General features: G+C 36.3%; 3 protein-coding genes, 1 long non-coding RNA gene and 1 pseudogene across 4 annotated transcripts in view; all 5 read right to left on the reverse strand.

The window, feature by feature from the left end:
* LOC124451197 (E3 ubiquitin-protein ligase DZIP3-like) overlaps positions 1–18142 on the reverse strand; it is a 55288-nt gene extending 37146 nt beyond the window's left edge. Inside the window, exon 1 of the mRNA XM_047001828.1 lies at positions 17982–18142. The gene's annotated coding sequence lies outside the window, so the exon portion shown is untranslated. The remainder of the gene's footprint in view (positions 1–17981) is intronic.
* On the reverse strand, positions 3918–4787 carry LOC124451958. The gene is made up of 2 exons (XM_047002557.1): positions 4253–4787; positions 3918–4126 (listed from the first exon to the last, which is right to left on the reverse strand). The coding sequence occupies exons 1-2, from the start codon at positions 4785–4787 to the stop codon at positions 3918–3920; spliced, it is 744 nt and encodes a 247-aa protein (XP_046858513.1).
* LOC124451960 overlaps positions 9276–25535 on the reverse strand; it is a 97738-nt pseudogene continuing 81478 nt past the window's right edge.
* LOC124451959 (brefeldin A-inhibited guanine nucleotide-exchange protein 1-like) lies at positions 10892–15494 on the reverse strand. Its single transcript, XM_047002558.1, has 6 exons — positions 15264–15494; positions 14769–14820; positions 13656–13798; positions 11660–11825; positions 11153–11282; positions 10892–11039 (listed from the first exon to the last, which is right to left on the reverse strand). Exons 1-6 carry the CDS (start codon positions 15492–15494, stop codon positions 10892–10894), a joined length of 870 nt encoding a protein of 289 aa, XP_046858514.1.
* LOC124451217 lies at positions 23168–24430 on the reverse strand. The gene is made up of 4 exons (XR_006950378.1): positions 24388–24430; positions 23823–23869; positions 23308–23480; positions 23168–23219 (listed from the first exon to the last, which is right to left on the reverse strand). It is a non-coding gene; the product is annotated as an uncharacterized LOC124451217 (long non-coding RNA).

Genomic DNA, 25535 nt, shown 5'->3' on the forward strand with positions numbered 1-25535 from the left:
TGTTCTCATGTTATTCTGCCTCCTTCATATTTTTGAAGAGGTTCTACAGTCCTTTACAATGCAGCTTATTGTCAACAGTTAGAAGGTTGATGTATCAACTTAATATGATTTCTCTTGAATGCTTAGTCATACATTATCGAGATGCTTCAGTAGCAAATTTTTTATGTAAAGTTAGTAATATAGTTTCAGAATCTCGCTATACTTTCGACAAATTACCTTTGTTTTAGAAATAAGACTTCATATATGACGACTGTGTAGACAAAATTATGCTTGCTTTAGTTCTTTACATGTCACATACATTACAAAGATGAGAGATTCAATATAAACAACGCGACCACATACATATCAGATTAAAAATGGTGCTGAAGGTTCATATCTTATTGTAACATCAATCATTTATCTTTGTGAGTTTTGTCACATAAACTCTTTTAAACAGCGAACGAAGATGAAGAGTGAGTCAGGACCTCCTTCAACAAGCAGTATTAAAACACATTAATGACGTCTATGTAGAACATTCTAGTTATATAACTAAGTATACATCACTGACTAAAAACAATTGTTATAGAAATAAAGATACATAAATAAGAACCTCATGCAGAGTACATAATAATATTGAGATTAGTCAAATTCCCAAGCACTAGTGCTAAATCTTATAAAGTTTCACAAGTTTTAACTCAGGAACAGAGAATCACCTATCTAAGGCAGGATTTTAATGCCAATGATTAAGACAGGATTTAAATGCCAATGATTAAGACAGGATTTGAATGCCAATGATTAAGACAGGATTTGAATGCCAATGATTAAGACAATATTTAAATGCTAATTATTAAGACAGGATTTGAATGCCAATGATTAACACACGATTTTCGAAACTGTGAATGGATTTTTCCTTTCATAATGAAAAATTCCATACATGTATATTCTTGCATAAGTCAGTTCATATTATAAAAAACCTTTGTTATTGAATAAACCATTGTAAATTATGAAGACATGGCAAACATCAACTGCACGCAATTATAATTACTTATGATCAATAAAGACACTGTAGATACAACAGTAAAGGTTGCAATAAAAGTAAACCTTAAGACTGCTAGTCAAAAAAAGATCAAATTATAATTTTAAAAGCTCACTGTGTTGCATGAATCAGCAATTCACAAAAATAGATTCGGTTGCGTTTTTTCTCTGTGTAAATACATTCTTCCTGTGTTTAACATTTACTTATTTTTAAAATTTTCTTACTTTTAAAAGAAATGGTTTGTTGTATACAACTATCGACATTTTGCTAGAGACACAGCGATTAGTCAAAGTGGCGTCAGCAAGAAGGGAGGTGATGCATGATTGAACACGTACCCTACATACATAAATATTCACAGATTCCCATTTTTTCATAGACAAGTATCCTATTTCATCTCTCCTATATCTTTGAACAAGATTTGCTTTCCTTTACCATGCACTTCATTGCCAATAGTCAGAAAGTTGGTATATATATTTAGATATGATTTCTCATGCATGTTTAGTCATACTTTATCGAGATGCTGCTTTCGCTAATTTGTTATGTCTGTAATGTAATTCTAAAATATCGCTTAATTCTACTAAAATTACTTCCGTTTTAGAAGTAAGACGACCGTGTGAACAAAATTATGCTTGCTTTAGTTCTTTACATGTCACATACTCAACAAACGGATAAAAGATTTAATATAAACAACGCGACCACATACATATCAGATTAAAAATGATGATGAAGTTCATACCTTATTGTAACATCAATCTTTTATCCTTGTGAGTTTTGTTACATTAACACATTTGAATAACGAACGAAGATGAAGAGTGAGTCAGGATCTCCTTCAACAAACAGTATTAAAACACACTAATGACGTCTATGTAGAACATTCTAGTTATATAACTAAGTATACATCACTGACTCAAAACAATTGTTATAGAAATAAAAATACATAATTAAGAACCTCATGCAGAGTACATAACATTGAGATTATTTAAAGTCCAAAGGACTACTGCTAAATCTTATAAAGTTTCACAAGTTTTAACTCAGGAATAGAGAATCGCCTATCTAAGACAGGATTTGAATGCCAATGACTAAGACACGATTTTCGAAACTGTGAACGGATTTTTCTCTTAATTAATAAAAAATTCCATACATGTATATTCTTGCATAAGTCAGTTCATATTATAAAAAATCTTTGTTATTGAATAAATCTTTGTTATTGAATAAATCTTTGTAAATCATGAATACATTTCAAACATCAGCTGCAAGAAATTGTAATTATTTATATGTTCAATAAAAACACTGTAGATACAAAAGTAAAGGATGCAATAAAAATAAACCTTAAAACTGTTATAGAAACATGATCAAAAGTATAATTTTAAAAGCTCACTGTGTTGCATGAATCAACATGTCACAAAAATACATTCGGTTGCGTTCTTTCTCTGTGTAAGTACATTCTTCCTGTGTTTAACATTTGCTTATTTTTCAAATTTTCTTACTTTAAAAAAGTGGTTTGTTGTATACAGTGTTTGTTGTATACAGTGGTTTCTTGAATGCTGCTGTAGCAGAATCAGACCAGTCAAGCTTGGAAGGTTGAGATTTCTTATGAGAATCCGATGTGTCCAGCATATCGGTGAGAGGCTGAACAATACCAGAGCAGTGGGGAATAAAACGACGGTAGAAATTTACGAGACCTAGAAATTCGCGGAGCTTGCGGAGAGAATCCGGTTGAGGATAATTGCGGATAGCGTCGACTTTTGAGGGAAGAGGTTGGATGCCGTTAGCATTGACCATGTGACCAAGAAAGTCAAGAGATGTTGCTCCAAAAACAGATTTTTGAGGATTGATGATAACACCATACTGACGAAGACGAGTGAAGAGAAGGCGGAGGTGTTTTTCGTGTTCGGAGGTGTTAGAGCTAGCAATTAGTATGTCATCAATGTAAACAAATACAAAGTCAAGGCCACGAGTGACTTCGTCCATGAAACGTTGAAATGTTTGAGCTGCATTACGGAGACCAAAGGCATATGGGTAAATTCGAAAAGACCAAATGGTGTCGTGACAGCTGTTTTGCAGATGTCTTCTTGTGCGACCGGAATTTGGTGGTAAGCACGGACTAAATCAATCTTAGAAAAGAGTCATACCGTGGAGATTGGCAGAGAAATCCTGAAGATGTGAAACGGGATACTGATCGGGTACAGTCATTCGGTTAAGCGCACGGTAGTCACCACAGGGTCGCCAGTCACCGGGTTGTGGCTTGGGAACCATGTGGAGAGGAGAGGCATACTGACTGCTGGAAGGGCGGATGATTCCAAGATCAAGCATTTGTTGGAATTCTTTTTTGGCAATGTGTAAACGATCAGGTGGGAGACGGCGTGGACGTGCAAAGCATGGGGGACCTTTGGTAATAATGTGATGTACTACTTGATGTTTCACTGGTGTTTCTTTGGTGGTGGGTCGAGTGATCTCTGGGAAGTCTTGTAATACAAAAGGTGCAGGGGATTGTGTAGCATGAACAAGAGAAAGAGAAGGCATTGATGTGGCGATTCCATTGACTCGAATGTGTGTTTCTGCATCAATGAGACTTTCTGAGCGAAGGTCGACGAGGAGGTTGAAATGGCGCAAAAAATCAGCGCCAATGATTGCCTGGCGGACGTCAGCAATGGTGAAGATCCATTGAAAATGGCGTCGGCGGAGTCCAAAGTTGAGGGTGATTGACCTCTTGCCGTAGGTAGCAATTGTAGAGGAATTGGCTGCCTGGAGGTCATAAGCTTGCGTTGTCGTCGATCTGCGGAAAGTGGTGGGATGACGCTAACTTCGGCACCTGTATCGATGAGAAATCGTCGTTTGGTGGTCTGGTCGGTAATGAAGAATAAGCGGCTTTGTGTTGAAGCGCCAGACGATGTTGCCGCGTCTATTGTCTGGCGTTGTAGTTTGACGGTAGCGATGTGTGGAAAGTACAAGGTTGAACACATTTGCGGGCAGTGGCGCCGAATTTGGCGTGATACCAGCAATAACCATTATTAGATGATCTGTGAGTGGGATCAGTCGGTTGCGGACGAGGGCGAGGTAGACGGTTATTGACATCTGACGATGAAGGGAAACGAAGATTGAGAGCCTGTACTGACGCAACAAGATCAGAAACTGTCTTGCGAAGTTGATGAAGCTCCCAGATTTGGCAGATGTGTCAATAATAGGTTCTGTTGCCACGGTCGAAAGGGTGGCTGTGGGTTGTTGAATGTTGTTGACCTCTAATTTTATCGGCCAACTTGGCAAGGTTGTTGAGGTCAAGAGTGTCCTGTGTAGGTGCCAGAATAGCCTGAACATTGGTAGGGAGACGTTGTATAAATAATTGTTTCATGATGGATGGGGGCAATGTCTGGGTACCAAGTAGTTGTTCCATCTTGCAAAGGAGTTGGGAAGGCTTCCGATCTCCTAGTTCTTCGCCTGTGAGCAGTTGGTGAAGTCGCTGTTGCTCAGATGTTGAGGTACGGTGGATTAACTCGCGTCGCAGGATGTCAAATGGATCACGAGCTGGGGGATGAAGGATGATATCGCGAACCTCCTGAGCAATTTCGGGTTGAAGGGAACCAACAACGTAAGCGTATTTCGTTTTTTGTGAGGTGATATTGCGCGTCGTAAATTGAGCGTCAATTTGAGAAAACCAAAGTTCTGGATAGTTAGGCCAGTATGGTGGAAGTTTGATGTTGATCATAGAAGCGGTTGATGTGACAGGTGAAGAATCTGTCGTTGAAGAGGTGTTGAGTTCATCAGTTGTAGCCATTTCGCCAGTCAAGAATATCTTTCGGGGTCACCAATTTAGCGTTATATATAAGTCTTTCGTATGAGCTCTGAACGTGAGTTCAATGTACTAGAACGCTATTAAATTTTGTGATTATTTTATTCACTAGCGAAGAAGTTATTTACAACAGTCGTGAGAGTTCTATGTGTTAGAATTTATTTACAGGCTTTTTATACATTTGGTTAAAGAAGGTGCAGTTATTACACAGCGGATAATGTACTTGAAACTTGAGTAGTTTTACGTAATTATAAAGTTAAGTGCGTAAGTTTAAGTAGCGTTTGAGTAAGTGTAGGATAGGCTATTTCCTCTATTGCTAATACACGAATCTAGATGAGTGATGTACGCACGTTATGTACGTCACTACAGATGTACAAACTACAAAACAACGCAATGCAAAAATTAATATTTATATATGTATTACATCCGTATATGGTCAGAAGAACCATATATGTCGACTGTTGACAGACTTTCCAGTCCATTGAGTTATATAATAACTAGAGCGGCTATCTCAAGCACGGCCTTAGATATCTGATGACGCAAAAAAATGGCGGATTTCGTCCTTTGCCGCTGAGATTTACCGAAATTGACAGCTTTTCCGAAAATTTCACAATTTCCCTCCTCCTGAGGAAAGAGTGAGGAAAATGTATGTGTATTTAGGATTTGGCAAGCAACTTTTGATGAAAATCAAGGTAAAACCTTAAATTCATAACAGCGAGTCAACTGTGGTTGTCAGTTATCTGCTCCTACGAGGATGCATTTATAACTATCGACGAAAGGCCTATATGTCGGCTACATGTATGAATGCAGATGTGCGTCGTTTTCTTACCAGCGTCAAACTTGTTTGATCGATTAAACTCTTTAGTCTATACAAAAAGTATATCATAGTTCATCTCCACAGTTCAGGAGAGAAGTTAGCTTATTTGTTATCATTGCTATTTTGCTTTTCATGCAATGGGCAATGGCTTTTTCGCCAATTGTAGGAGTTTTACTTATTTCTTTAAAAAAGTACATAATAAATCTCTGGATATTTACGGATTTTCTGTAATTGAGTTTCATATGAAATTCCAAAAAGACTCAAGTCTGCATAGGTTTGGTAAATGAAAACAAACAATATTGTATAGAAATTACTTTAAGTAACCTTTTTGTGATGTTCTGAAGTGCAACTGCATCAAATACTTGTAAGTTGTAGCACATTTTGATTTTGTTGTATTGATGTCTGAATTGGGCGAAATACAATTAATCATCAAAACACTTATGTACTAGCAAAATTAACACAGTAAAAAATGGATAGAAACATTAAATGCCGACTGGCTTGAATACGGGAATGGTGGCCAAGTGGTGAATTCTCTGCGCTGTAAAGTTTGTATAAACAAAGAGGAGAGAATAACAAGCGCAAAAAATTTCTCTCGCACATTCATAACAGGATCAGCTGTTGTAAAGAAAAAAACAGTGGTAAATCATATGAATTCTGATAAACATAAGATGGCAGTTAAGCTAAATTTGGAAGAAACGTTGAATGAGAAATATGTTGAAGAATACTTAAACGAAACTCCCATTGGGCAAGGACTCAACAAAATGGCAGTTGCCGATCGCGAAAGGATGGAATATCTCTTTAATGCCACTTACACTGTGTGTAAAGAAGAGTTGCCTTTCAAAAAATATATCCCCATTTGCGAGCTCCTGGAGAAGTGCGGCTTTGATCTAGGTAAATCGTATCGAACAGACCGATCAGCCGCTGAGTTGTCAGATCACATTTCTGGGGTCATGAAAGGAATCTTGATGAAGATTTAAAGGATGCTAGATATTTGTCTGTTTTATGCGATGTAAAATAACAAGATATCAGTGTAAAATAACCGATACCAGTGTAAAATAACAAGAATTATTTTACGTGTTATATGTGAATAAGAACGGTCGTAGTACTTGCAAATTGATGTCGGTTGAAACAGTTGAAAACGAAGATGCTACAGGGCTAAAGAAAGCTACGAACGAAGCTTTTGCCCATTTTGTCACTACAAACTTTGAGTCGAAACTAGCTGCAACTGGTCTAGATGGGGCAAGTGTTATTATGGGGCGAAATACTGGTTTAGCAGCTCGTCTGAAAGGAGTCGCTTCCTGGCTCACTGTCGTCCACTGCTTTCATCACCGTCTAGAATTAGTTGCTGCCGACGCGTTCAATGCTACGTTTTTTGCATAAGTAGATGAAATATTGCGTCAACTGTTTTCTCTGTACCAGAAGAACAGAGTTCGTTAAGTTTCTAATGACCAACTCGAGATGTGAATCGTTAACGTCAGAATAACACACTTAGAAACTGATAAACCAAACTCGTTCATCCTCCTTTCAATGGTTCTTTGCTGACTCCTGAAGATTTGCCATATCTTTCAATGTAAAACGCTTATCCCAAAATAATGCAGAATATCTTCGTTTACTTTATACATTAGTCGCCCTGGTGTGCCACTAAAACTTGAGGGCAGTTCAAAAGAAGATGGATTAATATCATGATGAACATCGACATTTAAAATTTCTTTTGCGTTTGAGATTAACTCCAGAACAGCCTCTTCAAGCTCGAATACTTCAGCAAATCGCAACGTAGTATGGTAAAGAGAATCAATACGAAAACGCAAAAATCCCGATCTGGACTTCCTTCGAGGTCAGCAATACAACCCAAAATAGAGTTGCGAAGGATTCTTACCAAGTATAACCTGTCTGCCATGTTTTAGGTTGTAGACTTGTAGGTAAAACAATTGGTTTATTTTGTTTTCATTATTACCACATCAAGAAAACAAATTATAAATAAATTATAATATCACGATAGCACTCCGGTGATCACATAGTTCAGTTTTATGATTTCTTTTGGTATTTCATGAAAGAAAAAATTCGTAAAATTTGCAATTTCGCTATTTTTACACCAATGCCGGCGATTTTGTGAATCAGTTTGACCAATCAGGTGAAAGAGGATTTACTACACCATTGTAGGTGATTTAGAGAATCAGTTTGACCAATCAGGTCAAAGAGGATCTTACAAGCCTGCATACAACACATAAGGAGCTTTACGGAATTCAACCCAAGAAATCGTTTATTCTATAAAGTCTTATAAGGATAGTTATTGAAATTTTTACGTGTCTAAGGAAGGAGGAACCAGTTGTGAACTCGATAAATAGGGAGGTTCACATATTCATGTTTTGCTGTATTAACTTCCAGTGAAATCAATTGTTCTCTACAGATTAAGAGATGCATATATGACTTTCTGATGGTACATAGTAATTCTCTCAGTAAATATTGATGTTATACAAAGTTTTTCTCCCATGACCACCCCTAAAGTGAACCTTGTAAACATGTCAAGAACTTTACAAAAGTTATTTCTTTTTGTTTTTGAAAGTTAGAACTATGTTGACATTACAATTTTAGTGGGGTGTCGATTTTAGGATTTTCGTCCCGGATAAAAGAATTGTCACATGTACCATGTTGTTTGTCGTGGTCATTGTACACCTTCAAGTTGAGATTACTTCTGGTAAACGAAGTGATTACAAACTCTTATACAAGTAGTTCTTGACCACTAACTCATTCATTACACGTTTGTAATTGATCATGCAGCGTGCATAAACTAAACATTTGTTACTTTTTCCAAACATGACGTTACTAACGTTACTAACATCTATTTCATTGTTGCTAATACGTAACCTTGAGTTAGCATTGGTTAGTAACAAAGTGTTGCACTACGAGTCTACGACAAAGGCACACTATGTTTCACCAATACCAATTTAAAGTCTAATCTCTAACGATAGAGTCTCACGTTTTCAAACGTCCTTCCATATTTGCTAAATTTCAACATTCTAAGGTCGTTTACTGCATAGAAACAACAGCTTCCATTACTTAACTTTACAAAAGGTTATTTTATGCATGCGCAGAAGCACAACACAAACAGAAATACACCAACGCCAAATTGGGCTTCTTTCTCATGAAAGACTTATTCAAAATCGAAATTCCCTTTGGTTTATTTTTCAAATTAGGCTTGTCTAAGTTTTTTTTGTCTTCTTTTAAAAATCAGAATGAAACTGTTTCCTGATTTTATCGAAAATACTCAAAATAGCTACGATGCCAAAAACAGTACGTTACTGTGTACAACACAACGCAAATGCAAAAATTGACATTAATAATTTATTACACCCCTATTGTCATAAGCATATAAGCACCATGTATGTCGACTGTTGACAGACTTCCCAGTCTCAAAGTGACGTCTTTACAATTTGATGACATTGTGTCAACATGGATTTTAATGTCGTGCAGCGCACTCGTTATAAAGTAAAGATGAGTAAAGATAAAGCTTGAAAACTTTTTTCAATTTATGTGGTAACAATCAATAAAGAAGTTTTTTTGCATATCGTTGAAGATTTTCTGAATCTGAGTCTGCGCTATCAACAGCACCATAATTAGTCATCTCCTCTTTAAGTAATATTCCTCTGCCTTTATAATTTAAGTCACATGTATAAACAAATTATATTATATTCATATTATCTGAGATACAAAACTTTCAAATGTCAAAATAAGTAGGTGAACAAAAAACAGTGTGGCATTTTTAGAGTAAATGTGTAATAGGAATTAATGCAAGCTTATAGCATACGTTGATCTTGACCTTCTTAAATTGTTTGTTGTGATTGTCCATTCCACATTCAACCATATGATTCCTGATTAAATTCATTGGAATCTGCACTGAGCAATTTAAGCATTTCACTGTTGGTCCAATAGATATATCCTAGCAAAAACAATGTATGTATACATATAACATTTCCTGTATAATAATTTATTCCTTAAATTGCTCAAAGCTATGAATACAGTACCTTGTTTTCTGGAGCATCTCCTGCAGGAGCGTGATCATCCGTTTCCAAGGATGAGGAATCTAGATCAGCTTGAACTGGTCTAAAATATGAAATTTCCTTCCCTAGGGCAGAACTATCACGAAGAAAGTGGACAGAATATCCAATATTTGGTGGAGGGGTAATAAGATACAAATCTTTGGGTGATAAACCACTCCTTAATATCTCAAAACCCCCGCCTGATACCAGCCGGGGATAGATCTCTTCTAATTTTGCCTTCACTTTGGCCCACAATCGTGCTCATGGTTAGCCGTACAAAAAAAATCCTGAGTCCAAGTTTCTTGTGGTTTATAACACCGACCTTGTTGTCCCCACGACTTAGATCGACCACGTTTTGCTGTTGGATGAGAAAACATCTTTCCATTGTTAGCTCGATTATACGTTGTAAACAACCGCCTAAACTCCTGCTCTGTTATCGAACAAGATGATCTTGATGTAGAAGCTTGAGATGACGAAGCCTGATGTTGTTCTTGCAATGTACTGTCTAGTGTTGACGATTGGACACGTTGAGCAGCTCCATGATCGGCAAGATTACCATCTTGAGCAGTCGATGAAGATCTAAGACTTGCTGATCCAGAAGAGTCTGGATTCAGTAAATTTGCTGCTCGGCGAAGTAAAGCTGCTGCCTCTCGATTTTTCGCTCCATTATCATCCCCCATACCAAAAAAATCGTTTCTTTTGTACAGAATACTAAAGTTGCTTCGAAGGACAAAGATCGTTATAGTTATTGCATAAAATATTGCAACATTATAATTTATTGATATTGACAATTTTTGGCGGTAAATAATTACAAATAAATTATAATGCGATTGAGTAAAATTTGATGTTTTGCGAGTCACGAATAATGTTACGTCATCATAATGGAAAGTTCAACAACAAAATGAAATTGTGCAGGACAAAATCCGATTGTGAAATTCCAGAATGGACGACGATCAAGACAAAATGCACATTGCAAAGGACAAAATGCGCATTAGTAATTGAAAATATAGCTATTAATTTTGGCGGAGATCACCCTCCATACAAACTGTCTACCATCAAGAGTTCAATCTCAACAAAAAGCTTTGTCTCAAACTATCTACAACCATAACTTTTATGAAGAAGGCATGTTCACACGCTACTGCACGGGGGTTGGTGGGAATCAGTCTTTGACTTTCGAAAAGCGCATGCTCGTACTTTACAAGACGGGGGGAGTGCAACACGGCACATCATTTCCATCATTTAACCATATAAAAATCACTACTCACTCTTTCATCGTTCAAACGAAGAATTCTGGTAAACATAAGCAATAGTAAACTCGTCCAAGCATCCCTGTGACCAACTGACTGTAATTCAATAAACTGCCTTAAAGCTTCCTCGCAAATCCTAAAAAGAAAGAAAAAGAAAGAAATCAAATCAAGCCCTGGAGGAAAAGTTTAAATTGTTTCTAAAAGTAGGGATGCACATGGTTTGTTGATCTTGCTAATCCCCAGGTGTACCTCAACACCTTTTCCTCGACGCCTTCCCATGATTCCTTTCTCGCAACGTCATCGTACATGCGAAAGAGAATTCTCAACAGGCAGGCAAAACTGGACGTCTCTTGTTTCAATAAATTCGGCTTCGACTGTCCTTTAAAACCATGCGTGCAGTATAACCATAAAAGCAAATGTTTTTACTTTCACAAGACTTGGTCTAATGACCTTAGAATTTCCCACCTGTTTTATGTAGATTCAACATTCAGAAGGGGGGGGGAGGACAGTTTAAGCTCATACGACCAAATCTGGTAAAGAAACTTGGTCACGCTGCATGTGGGTGTCTAGGTATACGGACATGCACAGCTTTTGGAGTGGGCGCCCTAATAGAAAGGACAGCCACAAATTTGCCTTTTTGCTTGAACGTTTTGAATGTGATGTTTTTACTCGTGTATTAATTTTCAATTCAAATAGAAACTGTACAAAAATGTGTCGCTCGTGTCAAATGCTACAATATATTAATGAAACGTTTACCAGCTTTCCAAAGCGCCGTCCTCAGCTCGTTGTTACAATTGAAGCTTTTAGCAAACTTGTACGAGTTCTCCAGCATTTCGCAAAACAAAAACAGCTGGTTAGAGGTAAGATGTGGAATCATTCCGTCGTGTTTTCGTTTAGCGGTTCGTCGAGGAGTGTTGAGACCCTGAAATAATGAAAAACTAAGTCACCAGTCATAATTAGACATGTACGATTATTGAAAGTAAACAACTCTGACTACAGTGTATCGTTGCTACTTATAACAATGTCAAGACATGAAATTGTATGAAAGTTCAGCTCTGGCTAAATAAACGTCAAAAACCAAGATGAAAAACTCTCAAAGAGCGCATTTGATTGGATTATGGTTGACAATCACTCTCTGGAAAAACACGGTTGTAGCTACATATGGTATTCAAATGACTATTTTATAACTAAATAGTCCAACTTCCATTGTGTATATAAAAGTGTAATCATCACGATAGAACTCCGGTGATCACATAGTTCAGTTCTATGATTTCTTTTGCTATTTCGCGAAGGAAAGTAAAATTCGTAAAATTTGCAATTTGGCTATTTTCACACCAATGCCGGCGATTTTGTGACTCAGTTTGACCAATCAGGTGAAAGAGAATTTACTACACCATTCCAGGTGATTTAGAGCATCAGTTTGACCAATCAGGTCAAAGAGGATCTTACAAGCCTGCATACAACACATAAGGAACTTTAAGGAATTCAACCCAAGGAAATTGTTTATTCTATAAAGTCTCTTGAGGATAGTTATTGAAATTTTTACGTGTCTAAAGAAGGAGGAACCAGTTGTGAAGTCGATAAATAGGGAGGTTCACACATCTATGTTTTGTTGTATTAACTTCCAGTGAAATCAATTGTTCTCTACAGATTAAGAGATGCATATATGATTTTGTGACCACCCCACCCCTACAACCACAGAATAATAATTATACAGAAGGGCAACTCAAGTGTGCACTGCGTCCTCATGGCCGCCATTATTCCAGCAAGACATTTTTAGGGTTTTTCATTTGTTTCCAACCACTACAATTACATGACGTCATTACTTTGCAATGAGATTAAAAATATTTCAATATAAGAAATGACGTAGGTTCATTTTAGTGATTGGAAACAAGTAAAAAGCCCTAAATAACTTGCTGGAATAATGGCAGTCGATATGCGTGGCACAATATGCTTGAGGACAAAAACATCAAAGGTTCAGACATAAGTGAACTTTCTGTATACTCCATATAAGGGAGCTTTAGCAAGAGTACACTACGACAGCGAGTACGAAATTTGACCGTGTAAGGGAATGGCACGAGGAAGTTTGTTGTCGTTGTCGCTTCGTCAAAATTTAGTTTTAGTTGTAAACAACAGAACGAGCCTTTTTATTGTGTAAAACACCGACGTTTGCAAAGCAGCTACGGCTCTATTTGTCAATAATGATATCAACGAATCGGTAATACTGATTTTGCAAGAATATAGGACTCTTTAGACTGAAAAATCTTCACTATTTTAAGTTTTATGCACGATATATTTGTACTATTTTTTGTTTGTTTACCTTTCACTTTGCGTACGAAATACATGAAAGTTTTCAAGGTCATATTTTCCTTTTTAATGTACATCAAGCGCTCAAAAAAGGCTCTAAATTAAAACCTGGATGCTCGAAAATAATACTGTAAACTAATTTCTTACACAGGGAAAAATTATACCTACTTTCTTTTCTTAAAAAGACATCGTAGTCGCGACTACGAATTTTTTAAAAAACATTGAATTCAGATTGATGACGGCTACGTGTTGTTGTTGTCGCAACAATGTATTCGCTCCAAAATGACGTAAATCGTAGTCGTACTCGTAGTCTTTGCTAAAGCTACCTATTCTGTGCTTGCTAAGAAGTTTGTTTTGCCACCAAGGGGAACAACTCTGGTATAACAACATTACGAAAAAGCAATTTATCTCAGTATTACCTACAATGACCGTAATTACAACTGACCTGTAATTCAGCCATAGTATCTTCATTCTCTCGCTTGCTGGTGCTTGGGAAAAAGACGACATTGTCGATCATTTGGATTAGTTCCAATTGAACGACACACTTAATGATCAATGAATTGAACAGCATCCTCTCCGTCTGCACAACTAAAATAATGAGATGATTTTACGACGTTAAAGTACAGACATGAAAAAATAAAAAAATGTCACTCGGGTATTGGTTGAATATTTCCGTATTCACGCTCAGACGATTTTTTCATCTGTCGGTAAAATCGAACTTTTGAATATGCCAAACAAAGGGCTAATTTATTTTATATGAGGTCTTCTAAAGTAAAATAAAATAAGCAACGAATGCAAAAAAAGAAAAGAAAAATTAGTTTCTTAAGTCAGTGCTATTTGTTATGAAAAATAAGTGTTAACAGGAGAAGTAGTAATAATTACTAATTAGTAACATTATTAGTTCTATTAGTAACAATTAACAACATTATTGTTTCAAATATTGCAAAAAATGTAAATTTTTAGAACATAAGCAGTTTCAGGAAATGTTACATGACGTCGCTGTTTACTTCAGATTGAGTTTTTCAAACGCATATATCAATTATACGTTTTGCTACGCCTTTCCAATAAACCAAAGTAAATTGAACACGTAAATGGCAGCAGGCTGTGACAACAAATTATTTATCTCAATTGATTTCTAACACATAGTTACCTGGTTCGTGTTCTTCGACAGGTTCAAATCGTAAGCTAGGCGTACTATGTAAACTAATGCTGTCTTGTTCTTTGGTTTCTTAAACTGTTTCTTGAGGCATTTCCTCCTCCGTTTCATTCAAACCTTTTGACGATTGCTGGCCATTCTTGTTCGTCCTCGTCTAAATAAATAATACGGAAAATTTTCACTTGTTACTCAAAGAATGCAAATTGTTGGTCCATACGAGATAAAGATTCACACGAGCTATATTGCAATATGCGAACTTTTGCTTCATATAAGCTTTTGGTTCAAATGAGCTTTTTTAATATGCGAACTTTAGCTTACCATGAAATATTTTCCAATCTTATAATTATGGAGACAATTGAAGCAAAAATTTTCCTTTAAAGGAATTCACTAACTTTTATTTACCTTCGGGATATTTGGGCACGATATCATCCTCTAGGACGACAGGTGACATTATCTACAATATACGTCAATTTTAAGGGTAATAAATACATAAAACAAACAGAATAGTTATGAAAGTTTGTCTATAATTTTAGAGTGTCGGGCTTTAAAACTTCATAAAAAATACGAAGGGGCGGATTACATCATCGCGGTAGCCGGGATTCAGCCAAGCGTTAAAGGATTTTGGCAAATGGAAACGATTCAATACTTATCATCAGATAAATTTTGTAAAGCAATTTCACAATATTCTGATTTAATAACTACGCAAAACATTTAAAATTAAAACAACCAATTTTCCATAATTTGAGAATTACGACCAGAATGACGTGTGGCGCTTCGCAAACAGTTGTAATTTTTAACCTTGAAGTTTTGGCTCTTTTCAATCCCTTGAAATCATCGGGCTAGCTCGCTATCCGGGCCAGCCCTCCTCCATATAATGAGGCCCTAAGTGTAACTTACCTTGAGTGGTGATGACGCAGGAGTGACATCAGGTGTGGGTAGACTCATTACTTGTTGGTCAGCGGGTCTCCATTTCAATAGTTCGTGAGGTACGGTTGATTCAAATATCGTCTTTACACATTGACATGTCTTTTCCCAGACGTCTTCGGAGAACGTGTTGCCATTGGATATGACGAGATTTTCCAAACAATTGGTACTAGACCTCGCTAACTGCTCGTTATCTAAAGACATGTATTGAATGAACGAGCAAAGCAGGACATGGTGTTACAAAGCATTTACAGTCGAACCTGTAAGAAACTCTGATACTTCTTGTATATTAATGTACCTCAAACAAACCAATCACAAACTCTCATACTTCAAACCAATCACAAACTCGGACACAACGAACCAATCACCAAGGCAAATGCCAAGCACAAACACGTTGCGTAATCTCAAGCTTACTTGTTTGACACACCACTCTAGATGGCCATACATATCATCAAGAAGAATTTCAACAAGAATATCAAAATACTGAGTAAAAACATCGATGATAGCATATAGAGCGTGATTACAAGTTGTTGTCATCCATTCTGATTTCTATAAAGAAACATCACAAATTTCAAAACATTCTCAGCTGATGTCTCATTTTATAACGAGGAAATACAACACCTTATACACGGACTTTATTCTATGTAAAGAAAACGACCTTCCCGCAGTTTAACATTACTCCCTCCTGATTTAAAGGCAAAAGCATTCTCTACAGGTGGGTAACTTTCACAAACGAGTGTTTCAAACCTTCCATACTGGTACAAATCGTTTACACAAAATGAAATCGGTGTGTGAATAGGGAATGCAAGAGGATAAGAATGGATAGAGAATGAAGTGAATACGAGTAGATATAAAGATGAAGTGACTCTAGAATGAAAGTGGATAGAAGTGAATAAGAAATAGAGGAGGATATGAGGATCATTGAACTAAAATACATGGAACGCTACATGAAGCAATAATTGAAGCCAAATCTTACACCCAGACACGCGTGTTTAGTGTGAGATTTTCTCGCGGGTGTAAAATTTGGCTTCAAAAATTACTACGGTTTTCTATTACAGGTAGCGTTCCATGTATTTTAGTTCAATGGAGTGGATACACAATTGAAATGGATGAGTGAATGAGGAATGAAGGTGGATAGACGTGAACACATGAAATGAATATTATTCCATGTGGAACTGGATAGTCGTGTATGTAAGTTGACTTTTGCGATATAATGTGTTTATGGCAATCATAGACAATAAGACCACAATAACGACATATTATAAACTACGTGTTTTGAACCGTGGTCGATTACGGGAGAATAATGGACCGGCAAAATGTTTCTGAGCCAATCAAACGCGCCATTTAGCCGGAAGTGACGCTTGCCATATAATAAGAGCACAATAATGACAGTTTTCTAACCTCCTGCCAATCTATCTGTCTGTCTGGTAGTTTCATGTTGTCGAAAATTCGAAACACGACTTTAAACACATCACGCCACCAATGTTGGAGAACGTGTTCCCGTATGTTTTCATGATTTCAAACATCACGGTTAGGCCTCTAGTTGATGGATGGAAAATAGCTCACATTCAAATTATACAATACATACTAATCTATACAGTACATACAACTCAATATTTCCACCATACCTTGTTCTGACATCTAGTTTACATCGGTTGATGATACACGAAAGCTCAAAAAGGACTGGAAACCAGCCTTTCACCCAGATTCTGTCCTGCTCTGATATCCCAGCATCCTCTACTCCGTAGTCTTTAAACATCTGTTTATAAAAGAAAAGAAAACAGACGCCATTGGAAAATGCTACACGAAAAAGCGATTGAAATAGATGATTTGGGTTTGATTTGATCCAAAGTGGTTAGCTTTGATGTGATTTTGCAAAATTTTAAATCATTTCAAAGGTGAAAAGAAAGTAGATTTGCAATCGTCGTACCACAGGATTTTCGGAAACAAATTTGGCGCAATTTCGTATCAGTCTTATTGCTTCCATACTCGTGTCCGGGAAACATGCGTTGCATACTAATTCCGAGAGACACTTGACGGCATCTTGAAAAGAGTCGATGGTCGCGAAGAAATATTTCTCAAAAATCGTGGCTGAAAGAGAAAATGGGGGATGTGAAATTTATACACTGATAATCTTGTGGGATAAATGAATCTGTCAAAGCTTTGATTTACAAGTGCCGTTGAAACAGTAGAGAAACAGGGCTAGAAAAGTTTAAAAACTCTGCCTTTGACTAGTAATTTGCATCAACTAAAATATGTTTCATACATTTATTTCATTTCTCCATTAACTCTCGTTTAATTTTCATTCATGCATCATGAGGCGAAAATCCATCGACTTTATGGTAAATAAAAGTTTACCTTGAAAACTTATATAAATATGGCTGAATTACCATGGAAAAGAACGAACACATAAAATTCTTGTTGAAAAATAAACGAAGCTCTCTGCCACATCCGAGAAACACATTTACTTAAACGATATTCAAATTCAATTTGAATTTAATTAAACAATATTTTACACATGTCTAAGTAGTCCAAGATTGAAAACGGATTCACCACCATTTCTCAAACATATGCAACCATTTTTATTTTAAAATTTTAAAATTTGCACCGATAGAAGAACCTTACCCAAGAGAACAACAAACAGGTCGGCGGTAAGATTAGAAGAAAAACCTCCTTCCTTAAACTCCAAACCTGTTGTTTGAAAAGCAAGTTCCACGATTCCTTCATCATGATCGGACGCAGCCAAATGAAAAACGGAGAAAACATTTTTCCAACCAGATTTGATGTTTGCGGCTTACGAATGCACCATTTGTGTGACACATCGTACGACCATATCACGAATTGTGGAAGAACTAAAATGTGAAAAGTCCAGTTGTTGATTCAAGCAAATCGTAGACTGAAAATTGCAGTTCTTGTTGCAAAATTCATAAAGATATCGAAGAAAGAACTTTAATCAAATCCTTCGAATTATAACAGACAAAAGAGAGCGATTGATTGAAAGACGTCCTTTGTAACATTCTTCGTTAAATTTTAACTTCGAAAAGAATCTGCAAAGTCTTCCACACATTTTGTTTTATTGAGAGAAAGATTTTCAAGCTGCAAAAAACTTTACATTTTCTGACAGAATTGACTCTGCATAAACTTACGAGTTTTTCTTCACTATGTATTCAAAGGGTCGGAGAAAATCCTTTTGAAATCGGAAATTTGGCAATTCGCCCTTTTCCAAGAATTTCATGGATAATTGTCGCAAAGAGTCGACACAGAAGAACGCAACTTCTTCATTAGGGATATAACCACACTAAAATGGCACATAAATTATCTAAGATGGAGAAGTACTATAGTTGGTAGAACATTGGATATGAAGGCATTGATTATCTTGTTTTTATACTTGAGATATGAAAGAAACTAGAACTGTGTTTTAAAATATCATTATAGTTCACAGTTGATCTGATGGTTTAGTTGATAGAGCATTGACGACAACGATTATCTTGTTACTATACCTGATTACATCACAACAATTGATGTTTTTATCAATAATATCAAGATACAATTTTAGTCGTTAATAATCGCTAACCTTGTTAAAATGATCTCCCAACACAGCCCATATTCGTGAACATTGCAGCCGAATGCGACCCATATTTTAATAAGCAATCTCTACGATCTTCTGCAGACTAAACATACGTATCATTGTAGGATTGGAAAGCTCAACTTCCGAGACTTGACGTAAACCTTCCACGAAATCGACTTAGGAGAAAAACGAAAACATTTTGAGATTTGGATACAGGAGATAACGGTACTTGGGATTTGAGAACTGGGGATTTGAATACCGGGGATTTGGAATATTGGGATTTGGATACTTGGGATTTGGTATTTGGAAACAGGGTATTTGGGTACTAGAAATTTGAGTACTTGGGATTTCGGGTATTGGAGATTTGGGTCCTTGGGATTAAGAATAGTCAGTGAATTATGGTCAAGTTAAATGTATAAAAATCTTATGTAAGATGCAGTTTAATGTATACATGCAAACCTACCGATAGCATCACCATCCAGTTTCACTGATCCCGTGAAAACTCTAAACGTAATAAAACACAATGAAGAAGTTGAGATGAAGATATTCTGCTGAGAGAACATAACGTATGGACAGTGCACGAGTTCTTCAAAATTTTATTTTCATGTTTATGTTCAATGTTCTCTGGTTCACTTAAGATGAAGATGACTACCGCTAAGGATGTCAAAACGTCAGTCAACAACAACAATAACAGTCCTTCTCAGGACTCTGCTAACATGGACAATGAACATGTCTACATAGAGAATCATCCATCGAATTTTCTTCGAATGTCCAACAAGACGAACATAAACGTCTTTCTTGAGAAAAATATTCCTGGTTCATTTTCTTATAAATAATCATTACTGATGTACATTTGTGATACGATTCTCTGATGAAGGGTATGGAATACGGTCAACAAAGCACTTGTAAAAATGAAAGTTAAAGACTGTAGCAATATCGTGAAGTTTCCACTACAGACAAGACCTAGACTTTTTCCTTTGATGAAAAAAATCAATCGATCATATTTTCAGTCGTAGACACCAACCATAATATATAGCAAGATGATTCTCTCTACCTCGAGCCAAGACTTCCCGATGTAATTACCATCCGTTTAAGCGATGGTAAGAAGTGTCTTGATCGTCTCGATGTTCTTCGTTTTCATTTCACGAATATGCGTGCCACTGGTCGCAGTAAGTAAAGTGAACCTGGATAGCCCTTGTACGAAATCATCTCTTTTCAACTACAATGTGAAAAGAGTTATTAGGAGTATCGAAAAATGAACTTAATGGTAAAGAATCTCAATTCATATTAACATCATAACATCATTATAACTAACTGTAATCATTGAAAAAATTTTTAAGTAAAGATTAATTCACATTCACATGCATCCTGATATATCCATATATGTACACAAACTGACAATTAATTCAAAGGTAAACAAACATCTATTTTTATTGTATACACATGAGTATCATCTAAACCTTGAACATATAACACGCAAAGAACACGACGTGTATGTAACTACGTAAATATATTCATAAATTTCAACAATTCAACATTCAACATATTTCTGAATATATATTTATGTCCGGCAAAGGGTCACCAGGGGATGAACAGGTATGCAGAGATATTAATGTCGTTATTTCATACCCAAATATGTAAAAATGAACAGAATGTTGGGTGTTTATCAACTTACAGGCATGCTGAATATGCAAGATATTCGTATTGCACAGCGGATTCCATCAAGACAAAATGAAGGAATAGAAGGATCGTCGTTGTCTTGTAGATTGACGCTGAACGCGGCAAGAAACGGACTCCATGCAACCTTAAACACATAAAACAAAATGAACAACAATGGGGACTGGGGCCGGTTGTAGGAAGCAGATTTAGCTTATGTAGTGGATTATCTCAATAGAAAATCCAATCAAATCATTCACTGGTCACTTAAATTATTAGATTATCAAACAGATTTACTCTTCGTCATCGCAAACATTCATTACATAAAATCTAAGTCTTTTCTTTAACAAGATTAAGATGAATGTCATCATGTTTTGAAATCTACGCCCCCCGTACTTGGCACTGTCCGTATAATTTGACATCACAATTAACGCTTCATTAATCAATCCTTACATACACCACAAACATTATCCTCCAGACTCCACCCCCCCGTACCTTGAACATTGTCTTCACGTGACCAATCTGTATCGCCGTGACAAAATCCGTCTGAATATGACTCACGTCTTCCATTTGTGTTTTGGCGTTTTCCGCCATCTGCTCCATTTCCATAGAATACAACATACGACGATGTTTCTCAATATTCAAATCTGTAAAGTGGAAGCACAATAAAAAATCTCTTTACTTTCATGAAAATGCATTGGAGCTCTCTTAAGACCAACACCGAGCATCTCAATATCCATTATGGGCCCCTTTCCTAAACCATCTCAAGACCAACACCTTCATCTCAAGACCTTCACCTTTATCTCAGAGGTAGGACTCTACACTTTGCAGTCAAGACCTTTACCTAGCATCTGCATAATTTTTTCAGTTAAGCCTTGATTCTCGTATTAATGTTCCAATACATACATGTAGCATCGTATCTACTGTTCACTTTTGGTGTATATTTCATCTTGATTTCATTCTGTGCAATATCATCATAAATTGCTTCAAGATATTCAGATGGAAGATCTTTACTGTCATTTATACCACGATTCATTTGAATGTACTGCTCTTTCGTTATCTTCCGTTTTACCTGAAAGAAAATTTCACGTGATTACGATGTCGCATCTAAAGGCTAATTTTTCACGTGATTCCAATGAAGGCTCCATATCAACACCATGAAAATCTCGCGTGACCACAATGGAGTCACGTGATCTTAGACATTATGTCACTTTTTTAGGAAACCATTGCAAATGAAGTAAGTCTGTGTAACCTGTGAACTATTTAGATCAGTTGTCAACATGATGATAGAATAAGCCAGAACGTAGGCAGCGTCTGCACTAGCAAACACATCGTCACTAAAATATAAATGACAAATATAAATAAAAGTTTATCACAGACAATCTAACCTAGCTATATCTGGACATGTTTGTAAATGAGTAAGGTTGAAGAAACGTCAGTCAACATCAACAACAACAGTCCTTCTCAGGACTCTACAAACCTGGACAATCTACATCTACAAACGTGTAACAATACTCTCAGTTCAAACAAGTCGCTTTACATCTATCTGACAGCAAATTGCAGTCCTCAAAACTCGAATAATAAAAGTTTGATGAGAAAATACTTAAAAAAATCGTGCTATAAGCCATTGAACTAAAATACATCTGGAACGCTACCTGTAATAGAAAAGTCTAATAAATTCTTGAAGCTAAATTTTACACCCAGACACGCGTGTGTAGTCAATCAATTTTCAGAATCTCGAAACACTACACACGCGTGTCTGGGTGTAAGATTTGGCTTCAATTATTTGCTTCAGGGAACGTTTCATGTATTTTAGTTCAATGCAACAAACACAACCCTGTGAAAACTATATATTTATACACAACTTAACTTTATATACTCACTCTATTTGTTAGTGCTACAAATGCATCTATGACCAACCATTTTTGCGTCAAGATTTCAACATCTTTATCTGTCAGAGGTTCACGAATACGTAATTTGACTTCAATCTTTCCACCAATCACCTTGCGACCTTTCTCGGGATCCATAAGCTGCAATTGTAATTAAGTCCATTTACGACAGCAATCGTTCTTACGTACGTAAATTTTGAATCGAGATAACATGTATTTTAAGTGACATTATGTATGATGTGTTTATCAAATAATGGAGGTCTAACTGGAAAACTAGTTCTAGTCCTTTTTCTGCCTTTACATATCACGTGGCAGACATTAAGAATATAGTGAAGTCTGAAATGCTACATTGGGTAAACATGCCTTTATTTGTACAAAGCTTATACTATACGCGTATAGTTCGGCATTTTAGCTTACCGAAATGTTGTCTTCAAATTTTAGCGGGTGGGTAGCCGTCCAGTTATATATAGTTCAATGATTTAAACACAGTTTCTGCAATTATTAATTCATAAAGTTCAAAAAAATACCACACAATACTTACATTAAGACATTCGTGAATTTCACATCTAATATCAAACGGTGATAACTTAAGAGAAGCTTGACCCAGCGTCTCCTCACCTTTCAGAAATCCTCTAAATGGTTTGAACATTTACTGACGATAAAAAATATTTCACATAATGTAAAACAATGAAACATCCATCTCACGTACGACAAACCTGTTGTATTTTATTTCAAATTTCACACTTTGCCGTCGAAATAATCTCGCCAACGATCGGTTTTTTCTGTCGATAGATATCTTAAACTTTTGATCAAATTCTATACGAAAAAAAAGCGTAATTGATCATCGATGTAGGATAATGAATTTAATGAGGAGGGAAGGTTCTAGCATAACAAAAAATCTTACAACCACAACATTGGATATTATTGACGTCTCGAGAACTGAAGTATAACGACCATTCTGTCTCTTGTAAAAATACTCCTCCCCAGTCCCCATTGCCACTCCAATAACCACAACATAGGATATTAATGACGTCATGAGTACTTAAGTAACACGACCATTCTGTCCACAGCATTGAACTAAAATACATGGAACGCTACCTGTAATACAAAACCCTAATAATTTTTTGAAGCCGTGATTTTACCCCAGACACGCGAGACTTTACCCCAGACACGCGGTGTAGTCAATCAATTATTACTCCGCGAGAGAATCTCGAAACACTAAACACGCGTGTCTGGGGTAAAATCTCGCGTGTCTGGCGTAAGATATAGTTTCAGTTATTTGCTTGAGGTAGCATTCCACGTATTTTAGTTCAATGGTCCATAGTAAAGCAACTCCTCCCCAGTCCTCACTCACCCTCAATACAAGACCATGCAGGGATCCAATGCTGTATGATATCATTCATTTCAAATAAAACTTACCAGGATTAATGTTGTGTTTGATGGTTTCCGCCAGTTTGAGGTTGATCCTAAAGTTGAGTGATTTTAAAATTTAGTGTAGACAAATAACATTGATTTAAGAAAAAGTGAGAAAGTGTTTGTTACATGAGCAAAATCTGTCGTTTGCAAAACATAGAATTTGTTCAACGGTAATGAGAACAACTGCTTGAACAATGATTTTATTGTCTAACAAAATTGTTAAAAATGCTTCCATTGTTTGTCACAATTGCACGACCTTGCGTTGTGTTTAATCATACAAAGATGTCAACTGAGCTATGAAGTCACACAGTGGTGAGCAGGTCAATTTTGTTGGGCTCATGTTTTCTCATGAAAGGAATGTCATATGAAAGAATGAGATGTTTTTCGTATTTGCACAGGCTTATGCAAACCTCGGAGACGTTTGTGAGAACTCTAGAGCTTGTGCAACCCTCGACCTTCGGTCTCGGGCGTGCAATGATCTGCTCTCAAAGGTCTACTTGGTTTGCATAAGCCTGTGCAAACACAGTAAACATCTTTTATTTCTTAAATAAAACATAAACCAACTTACGTTAGGAAAGGAAAATTCATAGGACACATACACTTTCATATCGTCTTTAAATGAAGATATGATCTTCGCACTTTGCTGGACAATTTAAGCAATCGTCTCAGGACCTGAAAAATTCAGGTGACTCAACGGGATCACGTTGAGTCACCTGAATTTTAAGGCTCCTGAGACAACTGCTTAAATTGTCCAACAAAGTGCGAAGATCATATCTTCATTTAATTTCAAACACCGCACTGCATAAAACATTCATATATCGTCTTTGTTGTAACCTTGAAGTATATTGAAATTTTTTAAAGATTGATTTTTAAGGTTTATAGATGTATGTATCAGATTAAACATCCATTGTTTGACCTGACACTTATTAATCCTCTAAACACCTTATTAATCCTCTAGACACCTTATTAATCCTCTAGACACCTTATTAATCCTCTAAACACCTTATTAATCCTCTAGACACCTTATTAATCCTCTAGACACCTTATTAATCCTCTAGACACCTTATTAATCCTCTAGACACCTTATTAATCATCTAGACACCTTATTAATCCTCTAGACACCTTATTAATCATCTAGACACCTTATTAATCCTCTAGACACCTTATTAATCCTCTAGACACCTTATAATTCCTTTAGACATCTTATCAGTGTGCGAATTAGTTGAGAAAAAACGATGTGCAATTTTTTTGACAAAAGTGTTTCTTTAGAGGCGTAATCAAATCGATATTACGTTAATTATTATACAGCGCTAATTGCTAAATTAATATTTTTAAACGTGAACAAATTCATATGATTTACGACGGTGTTTTTCGTTACAACCGCTGATCCAGTTACAAATTTAGGAGAGAAAATGTTTTCGCATGTTGTTCTCTCCTCTTTTTTGTGCAAACTTTACAGCGCAATAAATTCACCACTAGGCCATCATCTTAGTAATCAAACGAGTCAGCATTTGATGTTTCCATCCATTTTTTACTGCATTAACTTTGCTGATAGCTACAACCTTTCGACGAAAATGACAAGAAAGACAAAAGTGAAAAGAGAATAACCGAATATACTTTTGCTTTCTGATTATTAACAGTAACATCCTTGATGTTTGCTTACGATAAAAAACATCACCTTTGTTCAAGGTTGCCAGTTTGGCTTAATATTTTGAG

The sequence above is a fragment of the Xenia sp. Carnegie-2017 genome, unplaced genomic scaffold (assembly GCF_021976095.1).
Source record: "Xenia sp. Carnegie-2017 unplaced genomic scaffold, XeniaSp_v1 HiC_scaffold_24, whole genome shotgun sequence".
NCBI classification, from domain to species: domain Eukaryota; kingdom Metazoa; phylum Cnidaria; class Anthozoa; order Malacalcyonacea; family Xeniidae; genus Xenia; species Xenia sp. Carnegie-2017.

Excerpts from the sequence above, each read along its gene's own strand:
- LOC124451959 (XM_047002558.1), bottom strand. The coding sequence starts at position 15,494 with ATGTCTTTAGATAACGAGCAGTTAGCGAGGTCTAGTACCAATTGTTTG. Across the intron at positions 13,799-14,768 it reads CGTGCCCAAATATCCCGAAG|TTGTGCAGACGGAGAGGATG; the intron begins GTAAATAAAAGT and ends TCATTATTTTAG. Across the intron at positions 11,826-13,655 it reads ATACTATGGCTGAATTACAG|GGTCTCAACACTCCTCGACG; the intron begins GTCAGTTGTAAT and ends TCATTATTTCAG.
- LOC124451958 (XM_047002557.1), bottom strand. The coding sequence starts at position 4,787 with ATGGCTACAACTGATGAACTCAACACCTCTTCAACGACAGATTCTTCA. Across the intron at positions 4,127-4,252 it reads GTTGGCCGATAAAATTAGAG|TACAGGCTCTCAATCTTCGT; the intron begins GTCAACAACATT and ends TTGTTGCGTCAG.